At 35.4% G+C, this 21,456-nt stretch overlaps 1 protein-coding gene across 4 annotated transcripts in view; it reads right to left on the bottom strand.

Annotated features, from left to right (window-relative positions):
- Nucleotides 1-21,456, bottom strand: part of GALNT13 (polypeptide N-acetylgalactosaminyltransferase 13) — a 603,283-nt gene that overhangs the window by 22,258 nt on the left and 559,569 nt on the right. For all 4 annotated transcript variants that reach the window (XM_065927851.1, XM_065927849.1, XM_065927850.1 and 1 more), the window contains exon 11: nt 20,727-20,825. In XM_065927851.1, the coding sequence (XP_065783923.1) occupies nt 20,727-20,825 (99 nt within the window). The remainder of the gene's footprint in view (nt 1-20,726; nt 20,826-21,456) is intronic.

Genomic DNA, 21,456 nt, shown 5'->3' with positions numbered 1-21,456 from the left:
TTCTGTGGAAAACCGAGCAAGAGATTAAGGTAATATAATAAGCAGAATGCACTAATACAATAAGAAAATGTGACTGATGTTTCTGTTTTCTTTCTACTTCATTGTTTCCTGGTGTTAAAGTTTATGTATGTTTAATACTTTACTCTGCCTTGAAGGGTTTTAAAGGACAGCTACAATCAGGATTCTATGCTCAAATATTATCCAAATATTTAGTCATATTCTATTATTGTAATATTAAGTATAAATTGCAAATTTAAGCCTAAGAGGAACCTTCCAAAAGATACCTCAATAGATAATACTTGAAGTGCAGATACTGTTTTCTATGTGACTATGGTAGATTCTTGTCCCATGGTGTACATGCCCTGTATAACACCCTTTCCTTAAATGTCAGTGAGACTGTGATTATGATAGGAAAATCACTTCATAATTACATAAGACTTTGTCTTTGCAGTCTGACAAAGATGAGATCTCAGACCTCTGACTTCAAGGAACTGAAATCTGCCAGTTATCAGGAATCTTGGAAGAGGAACTGGAGCCTCCAGTAAGATCACTGCTCTGGTCAACACCTTCAGTTCAGTCCTATGAGACCCTCAGCAGAGAACCCAGCCGTGCTACACCTGAATTTCTGTCCTGTGGCACTGTGAGTTAATACTTTTGTGTTGTTGTAATCCACTTAATTTGTAGTAATTTGTTACACAACAATAGAATATGAAGAGAGTGACCATCAGGGTAAAGGAGATACATGAAAAAAGTAAATTACTACCACCATGAGGAACACTTTTCTCCTGTGCTTTGTCTGTATTATTTATTCATTCAGTAATTCATCCATCTATTTAGTCAACTAATACTTTTGAGAATGTTAAAAGTTTCAGGCTTTATCCGAATCATACAGGCCTTTCATGAAACTTTGAATTTGATATACAGACATACAAGTGAGAGCCAAGATTTCTTTAAGAGTTTTCTCCACTGTTCCTACCTACTTGAACTCTATTCTTCCGTGTTCTCATTGTATTTTCTGTAACAAATTAGCTGTCTCTTGATGATACTCTTTCCTGTGTTGTCCCCCATTGAATTATTCCTTAATTTTTTTTTTTCCCTGAAGAACTAGCTTTCACGTATATAAATTGCAAAGTAAGTAAAGTGAATTCTTGGATGGGATATTCTTCAGTTATGGGCAGTTTAATACATACTTTGCTTTATGAGGGCTTCCCTGATAGCTCAGATGGTAAAAGAATCCACCTGCAAGGCAGGAGACCCCAGTTTGATTGCTGGGTTGGGAAGATCTGCTGGAGAAGGGATAGGCTACCCACTTCAATATTCTTGGGCTTCCCTTGTGGCTCAGCTAGTAAAGAATCTTTCTGCAATGTGGGAGACCTGAGTTAGATTCCTGGGTTGGAAAGATCCCCTGGAGAAGGGAAAAGCTACCCACTCCAGTATTCTGGCCTAGAGAATTCCATGGACTGTTTAGTCCATGGGTTCGTAAAGAATTGGACACAACTGAGCGACTTTCACTTCACTTTGCTTTTATGACTGTATCACTAGTTGAAACAGTGGAGCATCAAGATAGCTAGTCTTTGAGGCTCTTACTCATTTATGCCTGTGAATGTAATAAACATAGCAATAGTATGTCATTCACATGACACACACACACATAGAGAGAATATATATTCGTTATAGTATTTGTTTTATTAGCCCCAAATTAATGATAAGGGATTTTATGATACCATCTATGAATACATTTTTACTAATATTACATATAATTTCAAGGCCTTTTCACATACACTGTGTTATTTAGATACTACCTATAACTCTGGTGTTTGGCATATAATTAGAGAAAACTTATCGAGTGTATTAAAATGTCTCAAAAGGCAAATTATAATGTCCTTAAGATAGCACAAAGATAATTTTATTGTGTATCTTACTTGTGCTTCTTACCCGCACAGGTAAAACTACCTTTAGTTTAAATTAGACATAATTAAAAAAAAAACACCTCCATATTATTACCAGAACATTTGTACTGAACCAAATAATACTGAATTTTTCTAGGTGGTTTTAAGCTTAAAGAGATCCTATTTATGACAGTTCATCATTGCTACCAACTAAGATCAGTTTGGCTAAACTAAGATGTAGTTTGACTTCCTCCAGAAGTTGATGTTGAACAAGGATTCAAGTGCAAGTAATTTACTATGTGGATGATCCCAAGAAATATCAGTTGGAATGCAGGGAAGGCAAAGCAGCCAATAAAGGGTACATTACAAATTATTTACACTATAGGTAGCTGGAACTTAATCCTGTTGGGAAATTCTGGCAACCAGATAAAACAAGCCTCAGATTCAGTTCCCTGTAACAGTGAAGAAGCTGAGATAATTATACCACCTGCCCTCTGCTTTTGCCTGAGGTGTACTTCCAGGGAGTAGAGCTGATTAATTCCCCAGGTGTGACAAGGTGGGCAGAGCAGCCTCTGGCAGAGAAAACTATCAGGCAGGGGGACAGATTCTGGCCTTTTGAATGTCAACCTAGAAGCAGGTGGAAGGAGAGAAAGCAGACATTTCAGGATAACCTGCCATGTATGTGGCAAGATAGCCGTTATTTTAAATATTAGTATATTAAGTGAGATATGGGCTTCTACATGGTGCACTTGTAAAGAATCTGCCTTCCAGTGCAGAAGACGCAGCCTTGATCCCTCAGGAAGATCCTGTGGAGTAGGAAATGGCAACTCACTCCAGTACTCTTGCCTGGAAAATTCCACGGACAGAGGAGCTTGGTGGGCTATAGTCCATGGGATAGCAAAGAGTCTGACACAACTGAGCGACTAAGCATAAAGACACATAAATATGATATAGCACATATTATAAATTATGTTTCTTTAATAACTTTTCAGGGTTAGTATTACAATTTCACTTTTTCAAATAAGGAATATGAGGTTTGAAAAGGTTAGGTAAATTCCAAGTCATTCAGTTTGCAAGTGGGAGATCGTATCTTTGAACTGTGGTCTGTCAGACCTCATATATCCCATGTTCTTTCCACATAGTTAACATTTTGCTTCTGGGATATTTTGAAAATTAGACTCCAAACTTTATTCAGTTTTCACAGGGTTTTCCTTAAAGTTCCCATATGATCCTATGCTCATTTTTCGAGCACCCAATCCAGGATACCACATTATGTGTTGTCGTCATATCTCCTTAGGTCTGATTGCTGCTGAGACCTATTTGATGACTGACAGTTATGAGGAGCACTAGTTAGGTATTTCGTGGAGTGTACCTCAGTTTGGGTTTGTCTAATGTTCACCTGATGCTTTTGAACTGTGGTGTTGGAGAAGACTCTTGAGAGTCCCTTGGACTGCAAGGAGATCCAACAAGTCCATCCTAAAAGAGATCAGTTCTAGGTGTTCATTGGAAGGACTGATGCTGAAGCTGAAACTCTCTAGTACTTTGGCCACCTCATGCAAAGAGTTGACTCATTGGAAAAGACCCTGATGCTGGGAGGGATTGGGGGCAGGAGAAGAAGGGGATGAGAGAGGATGAGATGGCTGGATGGCATTGCCGACGCGATGGACATGAGTTTGAGTAAACTCTGGGAGTTGGTGATGGACAGGGAGGCCTGGCGTGCTGCGGTTCATGACAAAGAGTCAGACACGACTGAGTAACTGAATGTTCACCTCATGATTAGATCGGGGTTATAGGTTTTTTGGGGATGATCACAAAAGTGAAATGCCATTCTCCTCAGATCTTATCAAGGGTTCTTGGTATTAACATGACTTACAGCATAGAACCTTGATTACTAACCCAATGTAGCACTTGGCAGGTTTCTCCACTGGAAAGTCAGCACCAACTCCTTCCATATTCTACTCTTTAAAAGCAAGTCATTAAGCACAACACACACGCAACTGGGGAGGAGAGATAAATCCCATATTCTGGAGCAGGGATTGTGTACATAAACTATTTGGAACTCTTTATAGGAGATCTTAGAGATCAATATTAACATGTCTCTAAAAACTGCAGTCTAAAACCAGGGCCATGTCTTTAAATTAGATTTATATGTAATGCATTAAGATTCTCATAGTAAAAAAAATATCCAGCTTATGGGCTCCTTGTTTCACTCACTGAATGAACAGAAGATCTCCATAGTGGCAAATTGTAATGTGATAATTTCCACCACTTAGAGATGGCACTTGGTCTCATCAGCACTTAAGATGTGAATTGAACATTCGTCCTTGCAACCTCCAGATACCACTTTGATCCTTCTTTGGTGTTACAACAGCCAGGCAATGCACCTCTGAGTTGGCAGGCTGCTGTGTTTTTAGAGGAAGCAGGGGCAAGTGTCTCTCAAACAATTTCTGCATATCTCAGCCAGATAAACACATTTTACTTCTTTTAAATCATAATTTAAAAAAATACCTCAAAATCTGTGTAGAAAGTTAGCAACTAGAGAGAGAGAGTAGAAATATATCTGGTAGATTTTCATTAGAAGACTAGGATTCTTTACTAGAAATTGGAATAGACTCTAGGTTGTTTCCATGGTAACCTACCAAAGCCTTTTTTCCTTTAATGAAAAGGTATCATTTCTCTGCATACCACATGTAGCTTCCTGCTCAGTATTGGATCAAGTCCTTTTACAACAGAATAAAATAAACGAACTGACAAAAAGTTCTACAGTGTGGCCCTGCTTGTGGTGAAATTATTCTTGGTACTAAATAACAAGAAAAAAAGCCCTTTTCATTTTGGCCACATTCACCATGCCATTTTTAATAACAAAGGTGCATGTGCAAGTATTTCATGAGGTTGTATTAGAAACAGGTTACAGGCTAGCCTTTGGCAACCTTTGCAGTCTGAAAGATTATTGCTCTTTTTGTCCCCTCAAGTCAAAATTTCCTTGCTTGACATTTACATTCTCTTACGACCTTAGCTCTACTACTTACAAAGCTTAATTTTCCACTCTGCCTTGTCCAGGCCTTCGACTCCATTAAGGCCAGTATCCTTGCTGTCCTTGCACACGCTCCATTCTCTGTGCTCCCTGACAGCTTTGTGAAGCCTTTTAGACTCACCCCTGTCCTTATCAGATCTTTTTTTCTCTGAATGCCTTCTGTATAAAAGTACAAATCTTCTTTGTTTCAAGAATCATGTTTTTTGTATTCCCATTGGTATTGAGGGTTGGGATTCTGTGCCTATATACTTATTTATATTTAATCTCATTGAAAAGTGGAAGTAGATTTAAACAAAACTTTACATACATATATACACACACATATATTAATATATAGAGAGAGATAAGAGACAACAGTCCACCTACATAAAAATATAAATATAATTAAAAAATACAAATATCACATTTTTTCTAAAGAAGTTTAAAGTCCAACTTTAATGAAAGTTTATTTCCTGCTCAAGTTCCATCCTGCAAGCGTGCATGCTAAATTGCTTCAGTCATGTCTGACTCCGTGAAACCCTAGACTGTAGCCTACCAGTTTCCTCTGTCCTTGGAATTCTCCAGGCAAGAATACTGAAGTGGGTTGCCATGTTCTCCTCCTGGGATATTCTCAACCCAAGGATCAAACCCAAGTCTCAAATCTCCTGCATTGGCAGGCAGTTTCTTTACCACTAGCACCACCTGGGAACCCTCTTGAAGAGCTTAAATAATACTAATAACTAAACCAACTTGTACTGATGATATATACTTCATTTTAGTGTAGGATTTAGTTAATCCTAGAAAAATAAAGAAAAAAAATTAAATTTCATGCAAAGTAGAAATATTGGTATACTTCCATAGATGTAAGAACAAGAGTTTCTAAAGATGAGACTAGATTGTTAACTAGGAAAAATACGTAGTAAAAATTAGAAATATTTGTTCTTCATAATTTATACAGAAAATTGATGACAATTCCATGACATTTCAAATGTAATTGCTTTTTATTTGAAACAAAGAATATATATTGGGACCACTATATTATGGAGGCCAATAATTGGTGCCATTAAAATATGGAAGATATTTTGTTGCTATCCTGTCACTATTGTTATATCTACATTTCTTAACAAGGCAAAATATATATGGGATATATAGTTAATCATAGACAAATGAAATATTTAAAACATTTCCTTTTCAGCACTATAAGTTTATAAGCTTACATTTGATTAGCCTCTTTGAGTTGTATGCAGTAAAATCTTATATATGATGACTTCTTTTAAAATTCATTAATATTAAGCAAAAAATGCCCTCAAATATTGGTGAGTATTAAGCAAAGAATGCCTTAAAAATCTTGGTGCTATTATACTTGATAATATATTACTGGATATTTTATTTGACTTGCACATTTGTTGACTTTTTTCCCTTTTCCTAAACTCTCTCCTCCTTGCATTGATTAGTCAGACATTTGAACATAAATTTCTCATCCAGTTTTATGTTACCTAAGCTTACTTGTTTTATCTTTTCTTTTCCCAAAAAACAAGTTTTCATATTTGAAAGGAAAAAAAATAACCCTGGGAATACCCTTACCCATTACTTTGTTCCAATACTGTAAGATTTTATTAACTAGGATATAATTGGGAAATACAGTAAGATAAAGAATATCTTAGGTATAAGAAAGCAAATAATCTTGAGTATAGGTTCTTCTGGTGAATATGAAACTGGCCAACAGTTAATTTAGAAACTACAGACATTATTTACCTCACTTAGAAACTAATAAAGTGACCTTTTCTACTAGAGTAAGCCAAGATAAAATTATTTTATCTACTACAAATTGCTTCAAATTGTAAGTTAAAATAATTACTTTTATCTTCAGTAAAATTTAGGTATGTACACTCTTTGAGGGAGAAGAGGGGCTCATTCAAAGAACCTTAATATTCTGCATATATAGTAGATTCGTGCATTTAATCCATTACATTTTTTAATAAGTAAGGTAAAACTTTGGCAGGAAAATGACTTGAACAAGGAAGTTCAGGTTAATGATTAAGACACGGGTGTTAAGAATTAGGCATAAGACAGGATAAAAAACATTTGAAGACAAAATAGAGAAAGGGATGAGGTTCAGAAGATTGGAAAAAAGTACAGAGGAGAAAGGTTCTGCTCGAACTAAATTGTTTAATGGAGACAAACCTATCTTGTGAAGTTAGCAGAAAGTCTGTAGTCCATCTCTAAGTAACAGGAGCTTCAGAAGAAATGCATAGTAGACTGAGGGAGCAGACTGATACTTCTAGTAGCAAAATATTTTTCTTTCAGTAGGTTTTCAACTAACAGTATACCCTTGTCAGTAAGAAAAGTTCTATTGGTGGTATGCAATAAGAGAAATATATATGCATGTGTGTATGTGTATGTGTGTATTTTTTTGTATGTGTGTACTTTGTAAGACTATAGAAGTATTAAACTTTTTACTTTATGAAAATGTGTAATAGTTCACTTTTTAAAGGACGCTTTTCAAAATATTCTGTAAATGTCATTAATAAAATAGATACAAATTTATGTGAATTCTCCCAAATATCTTAAAGCATTTTAATATTTAAATTTTATAGAAATTTAATTTTAAACACCTTAAAGCATGAGCTGATATACACCACTTTAATTGATTAATAGATTATTTCTTTGGACTTCTGTGTGCACAGACATGCTTTGACACCCATCGTCATTTCCTTATATGCCTTCCTAAAGACTGTTGTCTCCTCCAAGTTTAGTCCAATGTCTCTCCAGAATCAGGGTAGACATTTTTATCGTCTCAACACCAGAAATAATTGAACCTTTTGGATGCCGATCTGTTTTTATATTATTGACTCAATGACTCATATAACCAGTGTTGTACTTACAGCTAGAAGGCTTGGAGCCAAAGCTGTTGCTTATTTAAAGGAATGAAGGATTCAGGTATTAATTTTAAACACATTACAGTAAGACAGTAAAAGTGCTTTCTACATTGACTTGCATTGCCAATTTTTAGATAGCTTTTAAAAAAGTGTAATATGTGATGGATGCTATGAACTATCATTAAGTAGAAATACATAAAATTAGACTGTACAACACTTAGAAGAAAAGCTTTATCTAAGAAATAGATAATATTAGTGCTCATTTTTTTGAGACTATTAAGAAAAAATCTTTGAGTAACTCCTACCAGGGAAAGAAAGGATTGAACACGACAGATTTGACATTTATTTATATGTCAGGAAACACTCCGGATAGGCAAAACTAGGTAAAATAAGATTATAAGTTTAAGTTCCTCCAAGTTTTAATCAACTCCAAACTTAATAGATGTTTCTTTAATATTAATACAAAAAGAAATATAATTTTTTTAATTAATAAAATGTTACTTTTTGATTGCTCAGTTCTTGAATTAAGATTTGAAAAAAAAACAGTTTTAAGGATTTATTAACTATTAATTTATTAACTATTAATGGAAAAGGATATAATTCAGTATTTATGTATTCACTTTTTTATTTTTGAAAGACTTTATTACTGTAGAGCTGTTGACAATTTTATTTATTACTATAATTGCACTAAAATAGAACAGATACAAACTCAAGTTAAAATGGAATATCCAAAACCAAATTCTGTATAATTAAAATATTCTAAAAGTATAACTTAGAGCCATTCTTTGCACCTACCACTTGATTTCTTGAAGAGCAATATAGAGTAATATATGTTTATAACTTTGAGGAAGGTTTCTTATCTTAAATCTCTTCTCTGAAGGAATGGATTGCTTAAGAATACTGAGCTTGAGAGTTCTTGAAGTTTTGTTTGTGAGGACCTACGTTATTTTCCCGTGGCTGCTGAAACAAATTACCACAAACTTGATGACTTAAAACAACGGTGATTTATTCCCTCACAGTTCTGGAGGTCAGGCATTTGAAATCAATTTCACTAAGTTGTGATTATGGTACCAGGAAGGCAGTGCTTCCTCTGGAGGCGCTAGGGGAGCATCTGTACTTGGCCTCTCGTAGTTTCTGTCAACAGCCTAGCTTTTCTTTGCTTGTGGCTATATCACTCTTATCTCTGCTTCTTTGGTCACATTTCCTTCTCCTCATCTGTGTCAGATTCCCCTCTGCTTTCCTCTCCTGCAGATACATGTGGTTGCACTGAGTGCCAACCACATAATTGAGACAATCTCCCTATATCATGATGCTTAACTTAATCACATCTGCAGGGTCCTTTCTGCCATATGACATTCACAGGTTCCAAGACTTAGGATGTGGATACCTTTGGAAGTCATTTTTCAGCCTACTACAGCCTCCGATCTAGGCATTTTCATAAGAGCAGTTTCATCTGCCAGGAGGACTTTCCTTTATGTGGTTCTCCCAAATTTTGAAGTTATTTCTAAGTTAATAGCAGGTCTTTGAGTAACTTTAAAATTTTGTATGAGTTTGTTTACCCATTCATTCTTTCAGTAAGCACTTGTTACTGTGGAAGGATTAAGAAAAGGAAATTAATACTTGCTTCAAGAAGAATTTACCATTTGCTTTTGGAGATAAGAACAAACATACATAATTGAATGAAACTATAGGAGTTAAAAGTAAGAGAAACATTGAGATATATGATATATGAATAATTAAAATTGAGAAAAAGTTTAAAATATTGTGAGTTCAGAAAAAGGAAATACCAGTGTGTATTGAAAATCAGAAAAAAAAATTACTACATGGAGGATGGTGAAGTGGAACTCGACGAATGATATAAACTATGAAATTATGTAAACTAGAATTTATGTAGTTAGAAAAAATGGAGAAAGGTGATGTCAGGTGGGTAAAAGAAAAGGCAAAGATATGATTTTAAAAAATGGATAATGGTAACAATTTTTAAAATGTCTGTTCTGCCTATACTCAGTAGAGATGATAAAGTTGAGAGTCTGTATGGGTGAGCAACAGGAGATAAAAATTTCAAAGGTAAGAAGGGATCAGACTATAGAGCTTTGACTGGTAAAGAATGTTAATTTTATCTTGTAATGGGATATTAAAGATTTTTGTTTTTCCAATTGGTAATGATATTTTTAAAGGAGTCTCATGTCATTAGCAAATGAGATGGAGTAAATATGAGAAAAAGCTGGAGCTTTGCTAAAACTATTGTGATAATTCAAATATGAGGCAATAAAGGCCCAGATTTGAAAGTAGAATTATTAATAAAAGAATAGGTAAGAAGGACAAGTAGAGAGAATTCATAAGGCTTAGTGCTTAGTTTGAGAAGAGCAGGATATGAAAAGAGAGAAAAGAAGAAAATATAAAAGACAGATGAATACAAAGACTGAAGAAAAAGGGCTTTGGATGAAAGGTGAGTTAATCATAGACATACTGAGTTTGAAGTTACAGTTGGTCATTTAAGTAGAAATGTGCATTGGTCAGTTTTAAGCAGTGGCTGTAAGCTCAGGAATTGGTATGACTTTGGAGCTTCCATAAAGGTAAATCTAAGAAGATTAATTTCCTAGGAAAATAGAATGAAAAGAATCAAGAATAACTAGAGTAGCACAGAAATAGTGATCTCACTGACTTGTATATGTATCCCAAAGGTTGTTTTCTTTCTTTTTTTTTTTGGATACTAGACTGATCCCATGATAGCAGACCCTGCTGAGACTTATTGGAAGGAGACTAACTCTTGTATTGATGGACTTGATGAACAGTATAGATACTGCATGACCCACTGAAAAACGAGGTCAGTGTGAGATGTTTGTATATATTTTCTCCTACTAACATCATATATTAGCCTCATCTAGAGTATCTGTTACAGACTGGCACAACCACCTTTGTTTAATGAGTGATTGAGCCAGTTTGCCATTCCATCCTCTGTATAGTATATTTTAGTCCCCTGATAGGAGACTGAGCCTACCAAACACAAGACAAGTTCTCCCAGCCAAGCATTAATGAGATTGAAAGGCTCTTGGAATAATCCCTGTTTCCACAGAAATTATAATAACTCTTTCTTCTGGCTCACATGTGTCCAACTCATTTAAACATTTTAATGGCCATTGTGGGATTTTACTTTGTGAAATCCCTGGTGAGTTTTAATTCTAGTATTCAGGTTACTAAAAGGGGACCAATTATTATAGAAATGGCTTATAAGTAATTATACGATGTAAACTTTACTTATAAAAATCTGATATTTAAAATGAATACATATCTCTTGAATGACTATATCCATTACAATCCATGAGTACATTACTAAAATAATTAAGTTTTTCTAGGAGAGGGTCTGTAATAAGGAGAGAATGTATTTGTTTACTATCAAAATTTGTAATGCACCTGTCATAACATTGGATTCTTCTAAGTATAAATAACAGCATTTTAGAGGAAGAGGAGACATTTGTATGAAAGTATGGATAATACCTAATGATCTCTTTATCTTGGTAGACAAGGTGGTTTTAATAAATGGCTAGCATAAGCTTCTCTAGACTTGCTACCTTGAAACATGACTGTGAATCAAGTACTGCAATAAATTACACACTGTTTCCATGCGCTTTCTAGCTTTCTCCAAATGAGTGGCTCCAGGGAGAAAGAGAAACATTATTAATGCTTTTGCTAAAATGTGAGTGTTTTTCCATCACTTTATGTTCTTTATCTTTAAAAGGAATAAGTACCATGTTTACAAAGGCTGCGCTTCTCCCTATCTTTGATTAAAGATGTATTTTCAAAAATTTTATATTGATATTTTAACAAAGTAAAATGGCTATTTTATAAATATTATATTAATCTACTTTGACCCACTTATATAAATTTATATAAATTTTACTTAAAATTGTCACTAAAAATTAGTGTCAGTCTTTGAGTAGATCTAGTATATATCCAGTGAGGCTAAGACCTATTTACTATTGGCTCCTGTAAGATGATCTTAAATGTCACGTAAAAGCACCCCATTAGAAAAGCATGATATTTTGACATTAAAAAGAGAAAACATGAGGCAAATATTGATTGAGATAAACTATTTAAAAGTCTGTATGTGAAAACACAATGTGAACAAACTGTCAAGTCAGCAATATATATTTAATGTGTATAACAGAAGATAATAAAGTGTTTTTATGAGTAGTGAAAAGAACAAAGAGCCATCTCAAACTCCAGTGAAAACATAAGCAAAGGCATGGTTATGAAATCCATAAAGTACTAACACTAACTTGAAAAATGCTTACATGCATTGATTATGTTAGATATATGATTTAAACTAATTTGCCATACTAAATTGGCAAAGATGAAAAACAAGAAAAATACAACACCCAGTTAGAGTTGGCCACTGTGATCAGAGTGCTGGAAGAGTGTGGTTGGGAATCAGTGCAGATGCAGTGAATATAAAACTGGTGTGGAGTCAGACAGATTTTGGTTCAAACTGGCTTTACTACCTCAATCACATTATTAATCTCAAGGTTTCCATTAAACTCATGAGGAGTTTAAAAATTAGAATAACACTAGGTACTTCATAGATTATTGTAAAAATCAAAAAGAATAATCCATGTTAAATATCTATCACAGTGCCTCTTCCTATTTTAGTTTTTTGTCCTATTAAATTGGTGAAATATTAAAGAGGACAATTTGTCACTATATATTAAAAGTGTTATAATGATGTATAACTTTTGATCTAGCAAACATCTAGACATTTCTAAAGAAGTAAATATGGATGGAAGCTCACCAAGTTTCAGCTACAAGAGTATCAATGAGCCTGGACTATAAAAGGGAAAAGTTATAAATAAGATTGTGCCTTAAACAGTAAAGGTTTGATTAAATCTAAATTATAGCTTATCTATTAAAATATGCCCTGTTTAGTTTAAGAAGTTGTTAGCCAACAGGTAGCATAAAAGAAGCTATATTATTTGGCTTTTAAACAGTGAGTATATCTTAAGCTTATGAGTGGAGCCATATTTGGCCAATAGGGCAATTAGAACAGTGCAGAGACATAAGAATATACAGAGCATGCAGGGAATAAAGACATATCAAACATGGCTAGAGCACAAGGACCTATTAGAACATCAAGGGACATTGCTGAAAAGTCATATGGGGATGAAATTATGAGGTGCTTTGAATGTCATAACTAGGGAATTTTTACTTTATGTTTGGACAGTGAAGAATTGCTGGAGCGTTTAATCTGATTTAATTCTAATGTAACATGTATGGGATGTCTTTATGGAATTCCTATGATATATGGAAATAACGAGTTGTTTTTTTTAACCACACAGGTGAAAGAAGATGTAGGCCAGGACAAAGACAGAGATCCTGGTTTTAAAAGGACTTACAGGTAGGAGTCAAAGCGTATTATTTTCATAGAAATAGGGGCTTTGGGGACTGATGAAATTTCAGGAGTGTCTGTGTCAGATTTTGATTTTGTATGATTTTGTGAAAGGGAAGAAAATGAGTACAGTTTGGAAAACTTTGATTTTGAGATGCCTGTAAAGATTCCAGTTATTAATTAGCAACAGATTTCAGAGCTCAGGAGAGAAGCTGAAGATGAAGGTGTAAATCTGTGTCATCAGTAACATGAAACTACTTCAGGAATCCACGTCATCTTTTCAAAAGCATAAAGAAGATAATCCCTAACTTCTAGTAACACATTTTCTACCAATAAATTGTAAGTTCTTCCTTTCACTTGTCAAATGTTTTATTCAAGTTTTAATCATGTTCTTATTTATTTTCATTCTTTTTAAAGTAGTCATCATTTTGATATGGTTTGCTAATGTAAAGAAAGCATTTCAAGAACAGGTAGGAATTAATAGAGTATCAAATTTTGTTATTAGAGCTAGAAGACTTGAATTACTAAAGTTTTAAAGAGAGCACCTCAAGATGATTGTGTTGATTTTAGTAATAATTCTTCACTTGCTACCCTGTTTCACAGTATTCCTGATACAAAAACACCCATGCACTCTTTCATCTATTTACTTCACTAATTTTTATTAGGTGCCTACTATATCCCAAGCACTGTGTCCAGTGCTTGGAATGACGAGAGAAAGAGTATGCTGGATACTTCCAAGAACCACTGAAAAGTAAGTTTCTTCGTGATATCTCCGAAATTTAACAAAAACCAAACTACCAAAGCAACCATGCAAGGAGAAATGGCGAAAGGTATAACTGTCCTGAGATATAAACTGCCTTATTTTAGAAAAGTAAATGAGCAAAAAACAAAACAAAACCTAAAAAAAGAAAAAACATTTGCTTTGACTTTTACGTAAAAAGCAGGAGAAAGAAATTTGAATATTTTTAGGAGTTGGGGCTACTTTTAAAAATTCAAAGCTAAATAACCATGAAAATAAATGCTGTTTCCATGGTAACACAAAAGAATAGCAATAAAAACAGGGAGGTAGCTCTGAGAATAAAATCCTGAGATCTGTTCTTTTTAAAAGTCAGTCAAAATTTTAAATCATGCTAGTATTAATACTTCTAGAAATATTGAATTCCATAATAAAAGATATCAGAATAGCATTTATGTGATGCTTTAATATTTTTCATAATATTTATTTGTTAGAATAACAGGAGAGGCAGTTCTTTTTCTTGACCTTAACAATACCATAAAATGTCTTGTGCTTTTAACTTACCTCTGGCATTAGGCACTGAATAATTATTTTTTACTTTTAGAAGTAAAGACTGAGATAATGGAGAACACAAATGGAAATAATAAAGAGAATAATTAATAGCAGTGGAGCAAAATGTGCTATCTAGTGTATGCTATGCTAGTTATTTGTTTTATAAAGTTTACTAATCTTTAGAGAAAAAATGGAGGGAAAATTTTTATGCATTTTATAAATAAATCCTGAAGCTCAAAAATATTCAGCAACTTACAAGGTATGCAATTTACCAGAACAGAATACTGTTATAAAATGATGTTCTTTTATTTCAGTAGTTCAATTTCTCCATTTTTATTTGTTTAATTATGACAGTTATATATATATGTATATATACACACAGGAAAATGTGGGGTAAAAAAAAAAATTTCCTATTCCAGCTTAATCCTCTCTCCAGTGGTAATTTATATTCCAAATAGATAGCTATATATTTCTAATAAGTTGCATAGCATTTATATATGGCTATTACAGATACTATTAATACATAGAGAAAAATGTTCAAGGACATTTTCCACAAATGAGGTCATTCAAATTCAAAGTAAGTTGTACTCTGTGTTATTTTTACCTCTTTTCAGTTTTTGATGACAATACATTTAGACCTCTCAGTCATTTTGGTGGCTAAGTAGTAATCTCTACTGTGGATACACTATGATTTATTTAAACATTCTCCTCTTGGTAAATATTTGTTTCCATTATTTGTGTTATGACAAAATGGGCTTAGGTAAGCATTTTCATATTTGTAGACATGAATAAGTGCTCACATAGGTGAAAAATATTAGTTTTAAAGTTTATCTTGTAATTAACTAGATAATGTAGAGACATTAGAAAATGTGTAGTTATGGGTTTTTTTTTTTTACTTTTTATTTGTCCCCTTTGTTTATGAATCCCTGAGATTAGTATCTTTCCATAATTTTGGTTACTATGACAATAGCAACATTTTTGGCAATGTATATATAGTAAGTCAGTAAGTAAAGTTGCTCAGTTCTGTCCAACTCTTTGTGATCCCATGGACTGTATCTCACTGTAGGCTCCTCCATCCATGGAATTTTCCAGGCAAGAGTACTGGAGTGGATTGCCATTTCCTTCTCCAGGGGATCTTTCTGACCCAGGGACTGAACCCAGGTCTCCCACATTGCAGGCAGACACTTTACCGTCTGAGCTCATATAGTACTAGGGTATAAATCCATTATTCTGACCATGAATTCTTTCATCTATTTACTTGACTAGAATTTATTAAGTGCAATAAGTGCTTCCCATATCCTAAGTACCAGGTACTGGGGATGAAGAGTGGAGCAAGATATGGGCCCTGCCAATAGGAAGTCTATAGTAAAGTGGCATAGGTTACTTCTGGACATATGAAGACATTTAAATATTAAGTGTTTTGTGTCATTTAGACAAATTTAAGCATATAACTGGTTATCCTTTTGAACAGTAACCATAGCAACAGTTAGAACTGGACATGGAACAGCAGACTGGTTCCAAATAGGAAAAGGAGTACGTCAAGGCTGTATATTGTCACCCTGCTTATTTAACTTATATGCAGAGTACATCATGAGAAACGCTGGGCTGGAGGAAGCATAAGCTGGAATCAAGATTGCCAAGAGAAATATCAATAACCTCAGGTATGCAGGTGACACCACCCTTATGGCAGAAAGTGAAGAAGAACTAAAGAGCCTCTTGATGGAAGAGAAAGAGGAGAGTGTTGGCTTAAAGCTCAACATTCAGAAAACTAAGGTCATGGCATCCGGTTCCATCACTTCATGGCAAATAGATGGGGAAACAGTGGAAACAGTGGCTGACTTTATTTTTGGGGGCTCCAAAATCACTGCAGATGGTGACTGCAGCCATGAAATTAAAAGACGCTTACTCCTCGGAAGGAAAGTTATGACCAACCTAGACAGCATATTAAAAAGCAGAGACATTACTCTGCCAACAAAGGTCTGTCTATAGTCAAGACTATGGTTTTTACAGTAGTCATGTATGGATAGACAGTTGGTCTATAAAGAAAGCTGAGTGCCAAATAATTGATGCTTTTGAACTGTAGTGTTGGAGAAGACTCTTGAGAGTCCCTTGGACTGCAAAGAGATTCAACCAATCCTTCCTAAAGGAGATCAATCCTGGGTGTTCATTGGAAGGACTGATGTTGAAGCTGAAACTCCAATACTTTGGCCACCTGATGTGAAGAGCTGATCCCTTTGAAAAGACCTCTGATGCTGGGAAAGATTGGAGGCAGGAGGAGAAGGGGACAACAGAGGATGAGATGGTTGGATTGCATCACTGAGTCAATGGACATTTGTTTGGGTAAACTCTAAGAGTTGGTGATGGACAGGGAGAGCTGGTGTGCTGCAGTCCATGGGGTTGCAAAGAGTCGGACATGACTGAGCGACTGAACTGAACTGATGGCATCTAAATGAATCCATGAGGATAATTCACCTGAAGGGTCTCCCTCCCTCATTTTCATCTATATTTGAATCAGAGTGATCTCATAAATAATGTTTTATTTTAGAATTCTGCATGTCATCATGGTGCAAATGATGAGTCGCTTTTTTCATAAACTGTTGAAACTTATTATGGAAGACACCTCTAAATGTCTACTCAATACTATGGTAAATAAACTGTGAGGAGAACCTATGTGTGAGTGTGAGATGATGTATTTAGTGTATTTGTACCATGAGGTGTCAAAATTATACATTTGTGGCCTAAGAGTCATTCATAGAGGTATGCTGAGCCTCTAGGAAGGCATCTGCTTTGCATAATAAAAGGACAGGCATGGCTGTCTCAACTCTTCTCTATTCCCACTTCTTCTGCTTTGAATGTAGACATGACGTCTGGAGTTTTAGCAGCCCTCTTGTGATCAGCTGATGCTAAAACTTAACTGTAAGAATGGAAAGATAGAAAGTATCTGGTTTCTTGGTGGAATTATTGAGGACCTGACCAAATTATCAACAACTGACTACTTTTAGATTTCATACTATGTGAAAAAAGTAAACCCCTGTGTATTTAGTCCTGTGATCGCTTTTGCCACTTGGGGCTGAATTCATCGTGACCTTGGTAGTAGAAACCTCTGACACTCACCATGAATCAGTATAATAAGCTGGACCATTTTTGAATGCTCTGTTGTTGTTTCCATCATCTTTCATATAGTCATTTCCCCAGGCTGTAATTTAGAAAGTTTGACTCATATACTTTCTTGTTTAAACTGTGAGGTACTAATTAGGATTTTAATAATGAAGTTGTCTTTGTTTAGTTGTAGGGAGAAGCATTGTTTTAGTGTTTTCCATTGAATTGTACAAAAGTCTGATTTGAAGTATGGTGCCAAAACTCAACAGGCCCATTTCATTCTGGCTTTTTCACTATGGATCCTTTTTTTTTTTTCCTTTAAATCTTATAGTTGAGTTACATGTTGTGTTAGTTTCAGGGATACAGCAGTGATTTACTTATATTTATTCTTTTTAATATTCTTCTCCCATGTAGGTTATTGCAGACTATTGAGTAGAGTACCTGTGCTATATAGTAGGTCTCCGTTGATTGTTTTGTGTGTAGTAGTGTGTTTATGTTAATCCCAAACTCCTAATTTATCCCTCCACCCCACATTTTCCCTTTGGTAACTAGAAGTTTGTTATGAGTCTGTTTCTGTATTGTAAATAAGTTTATTTGTATCATTTTTTATATTCCACATATAAGCAATAGTATATGATGTTGTCCTTCTAGTATATGTATATGTCCTTCTCTGACTTACTTCATTTATGATAATCTCTAGGTCCATCCACATTGCTGAACATGACATTATTTCATTCTCTTTTATGGCTTCATTGTATTGTGTACAACATCTTTATCCTTTCCTCTGTTGATGGACATCCTGGTTGCTTCCGTGTTTTGGCTACTGTAAATAGTGCTGCAGTGAACATTGGGGTGTGTGCATCTTTTGAATAAGATTTTCTCCAGATACATGCCCAGGAGTGGGACTGCTGGATCATGTAAATGGGTACAGTCACTATGGAGAACAGTATGGGGGTTTCTTAACTAAAATAGAACTATTTTTAGTTTTTAAAGAATCCCCCATATTGTTCGCCATGGTGGTTGTACCCATTTTCATTCCTACCAACAGTGTAGGAGGGTTCCCTTTTCTCCACATCTTCTCCAGCATTTAGTGATTGTAGACTTTGATGATGGGTGTTCTACCAGTCGCCCAGTATGAGGTTAAACCTCATTGTAGTTCTGATTTGCATTTCTCTCAATTTGTGATGTTGATCATCTTCCAAAACAGTGTTGAATAAGAGGGGACATCCTTGTCTTGTTCCTGATCTTAGGGGAAATGCTTTCAGTTTTTCACAGTTGAGAGTGATGGTAGCTCTGGGTTTGTATACATGGCCTTTACTGTGCTGGGGAAGCATCCTTCTGTGATGACTTTCTGGGGAGTTTTCATCATAAATTCGTATTGATTTCTGTCAAAAGCTCTTTCTTTATCTATTGAGATGGTCGTTTAGTTTTTTTTCTTCAGTCTGTTGCTGTGGTATATCATGCTGATTGATTGGCAGATACTGAGGAAGGCTTGCACCCGCTCCTGGGTTTCCTGGCAGCATTGAAGCCAGAGCACCCCCAGGGCGGCAGGGGCAGTCATTGGTGACCGCTTCTGGGTGGCCTAGTGGCAGTGGTCGCTCGTGCCCGTCACTGGCACTCACGTAGGTGGTGTCTCGTTACCTAAGAGTGTGCACAGGGAAAGAAGCTTGTATAGCAGCCCCACCCCTCTCCTCCTGTATTTCCCAAACTTTGGCACCTTGCCTCTCTGGCATCCCCAGGCTTCTTCCAAATGCATCCCTGGTTGCCACTCCGGCGGGGTGTCTGCACAGCCGATTCCTGTCCTCCACCTGAGTCTGACCTCTGTATCCCAGGCTTCAGCACCCAGCCCCGTCCCCAGTGACAGACAAGCATCTCAGACTGGGGCGCACGGGGCAGTCTTACTGATCTGTTTGTGCAGGTTACTGTTCATCTTGCCTGGCTCAGGCTGGCTGCTGCCCTCTCCTCCCTGGCTCCACAGCTTCCTCTCCATCCCGGCTGATCCTCCTACTGTAGAAGGGACTTTCCCGGGTGCAGAAGCTTTCCTCCTTCATAGCTTCCTCCCTGGGGTGCTAAATGGGGTTCCCATTTAAACTCTATTTTTCCTTTATTCTTTTGTCCTATAGAGTTATGGGAGGGGTTCTTGCCCTTTCAGAAGTCTGAGGTCTTTTGCCAGCATTCAGTAGATACTCTGTGTGAATCGTTAAACTTATATTTCTGATGTATTTGTGGGGGTAGGTGAGCAGACATCTTGATCCTGAAGATTTTTCTATGGATTCTTGATGCATTCAGCTGTAGTAATCATCATCATGTTGTGCTGAACAGAATCATTTTTGCTTCCTCAGTTCACTCTAAAATGCTAGATAGACAGCTTGCTCATGTGCTTCACCTTGACCCTTTTAGACAACTTGTCTACCAAGGAGCAGCTGTCGCTTAACTGTGCTTTGTTATAAGTTCCCAGGAACTTCAAATTAAACCTCTGAAAGTGGCAGCAAGACTCACAGACAAGCAGCCTTTACATTTTCCACCTTGCACTGCCACCTTTCGTTGCTTACAGAAAACACAAGCATCCTTGTTATAGTCTGATAAGTCTCTGATAATTAATTGGACCATCACACACAAAACAGATGTCCTAAAATTTTAATCAAGTATAAATTTTGTTTAAATAATACATTTTTACCTGATCCAAAGGGCATCTTCATATAGCCAAAGCAAAGTTGTTAATAAACATGCTTATCTATGTGCTTAAAATTTTATTAAGCCACCAAAAGTCATAGAAAACATGATAGACAAGAAACATTTGAGGAAGAAACTCAGGATAAGCACCATTAGGAAACCATCATAATTGTTGAGTGATTATTTTATATGATTGAGTTAAAAATAAAATGCAGTCCTTATTTTTCATACATGGTAATAGGAAGTAGATCTGAAACATCTGGCTGCCCTCATTCACTCTAGGCTAATTAAAGATGTTGCTCTACTTATTAAATTTTTCAGTGCTTTCTTACAATACTTGGAACAATAACATAGTTATTATATGTTAAAGACATAAATTAGGTCTTGATTAGTATGCCTGTCAATTTACTAAGACATTGTTATTGGCAGTGAGCCATAATCTACCTGGATAGTTTACACAATATCCCCCCCAAATATGAAGCTGATAAAAAAGGGAGTTTACCTGATTTCCTCCCATACCATGACAGTTGAAAATACCCACTTTTTCATTTTCCTTGCGGCCCATGTTGTCTAAACATTGATTTGTTTCAACATTTCTTATCTAAAGGAAACACAAAAATGTAAGTCAGAAAATCTTTGGTATTTTCAAATTGCTTATTGATAGCAAAATAATATTTTTGTAATGAAATTTCTCCAAGGAAAAGACAAAGCTTTAAATATTTATTTTTCTATGTCTATTCTGATGTCTGTATAACATTCTAAACTCCCATTCAGGTAAACTTGAATAGCACTGGCATTGTCATTAGCATCCAGTCAAGAGGCACTCTTTGTTTATAGTGTAGTATCAGAGAAGAAGAAAGCATCTACATATTACAAACTAGGAGTTCTTCCCCAAATCTTCTGAAAATTAGGACAGTCTCGAAATTCCCCCCAAATAATCATAGTGTCTTTGTGAAGTCCTTAAGTCCTGCAGTGCTATATGCAAAGTAGTAGAAACAAATTGGTCACATATGCAAATTTATGTATTTTTTGTTGCTTCTTTACTAGATGCTTGATTCTGTACATTTATAAAGACTAATTACACTGATAATTTTTTAACTAAAACTTGCATCTTTTTGCATTCCTAATACCAGTGGAAAAGCAGTTGACCTTAGAAAAACTATTACAAGGCTAAATGATGATTTCACAGGAAAAAATTTTCAAAACCAAGATTAAATTGCCAACTGCAAACA

The sequence above is a fragment of the Muntiacus reevesi genome, chromosome 3 (genome assembly GCF_963930625.1).
Source record: "Muntiacus reevesi chromosome 3, mMunRee1.1, whole genome shotgun sequence".
In the NCBI taxonomy this organism is placed as follows: Eukaryota; Metazoa; Chordata; class Mammalia; order Artiodactyla; family Cervidae; genus Muntiacus; species Muntiacus reevesi.
This window is presented reverse-complemented; position numbering and strand designations above follow the sequence as displayed.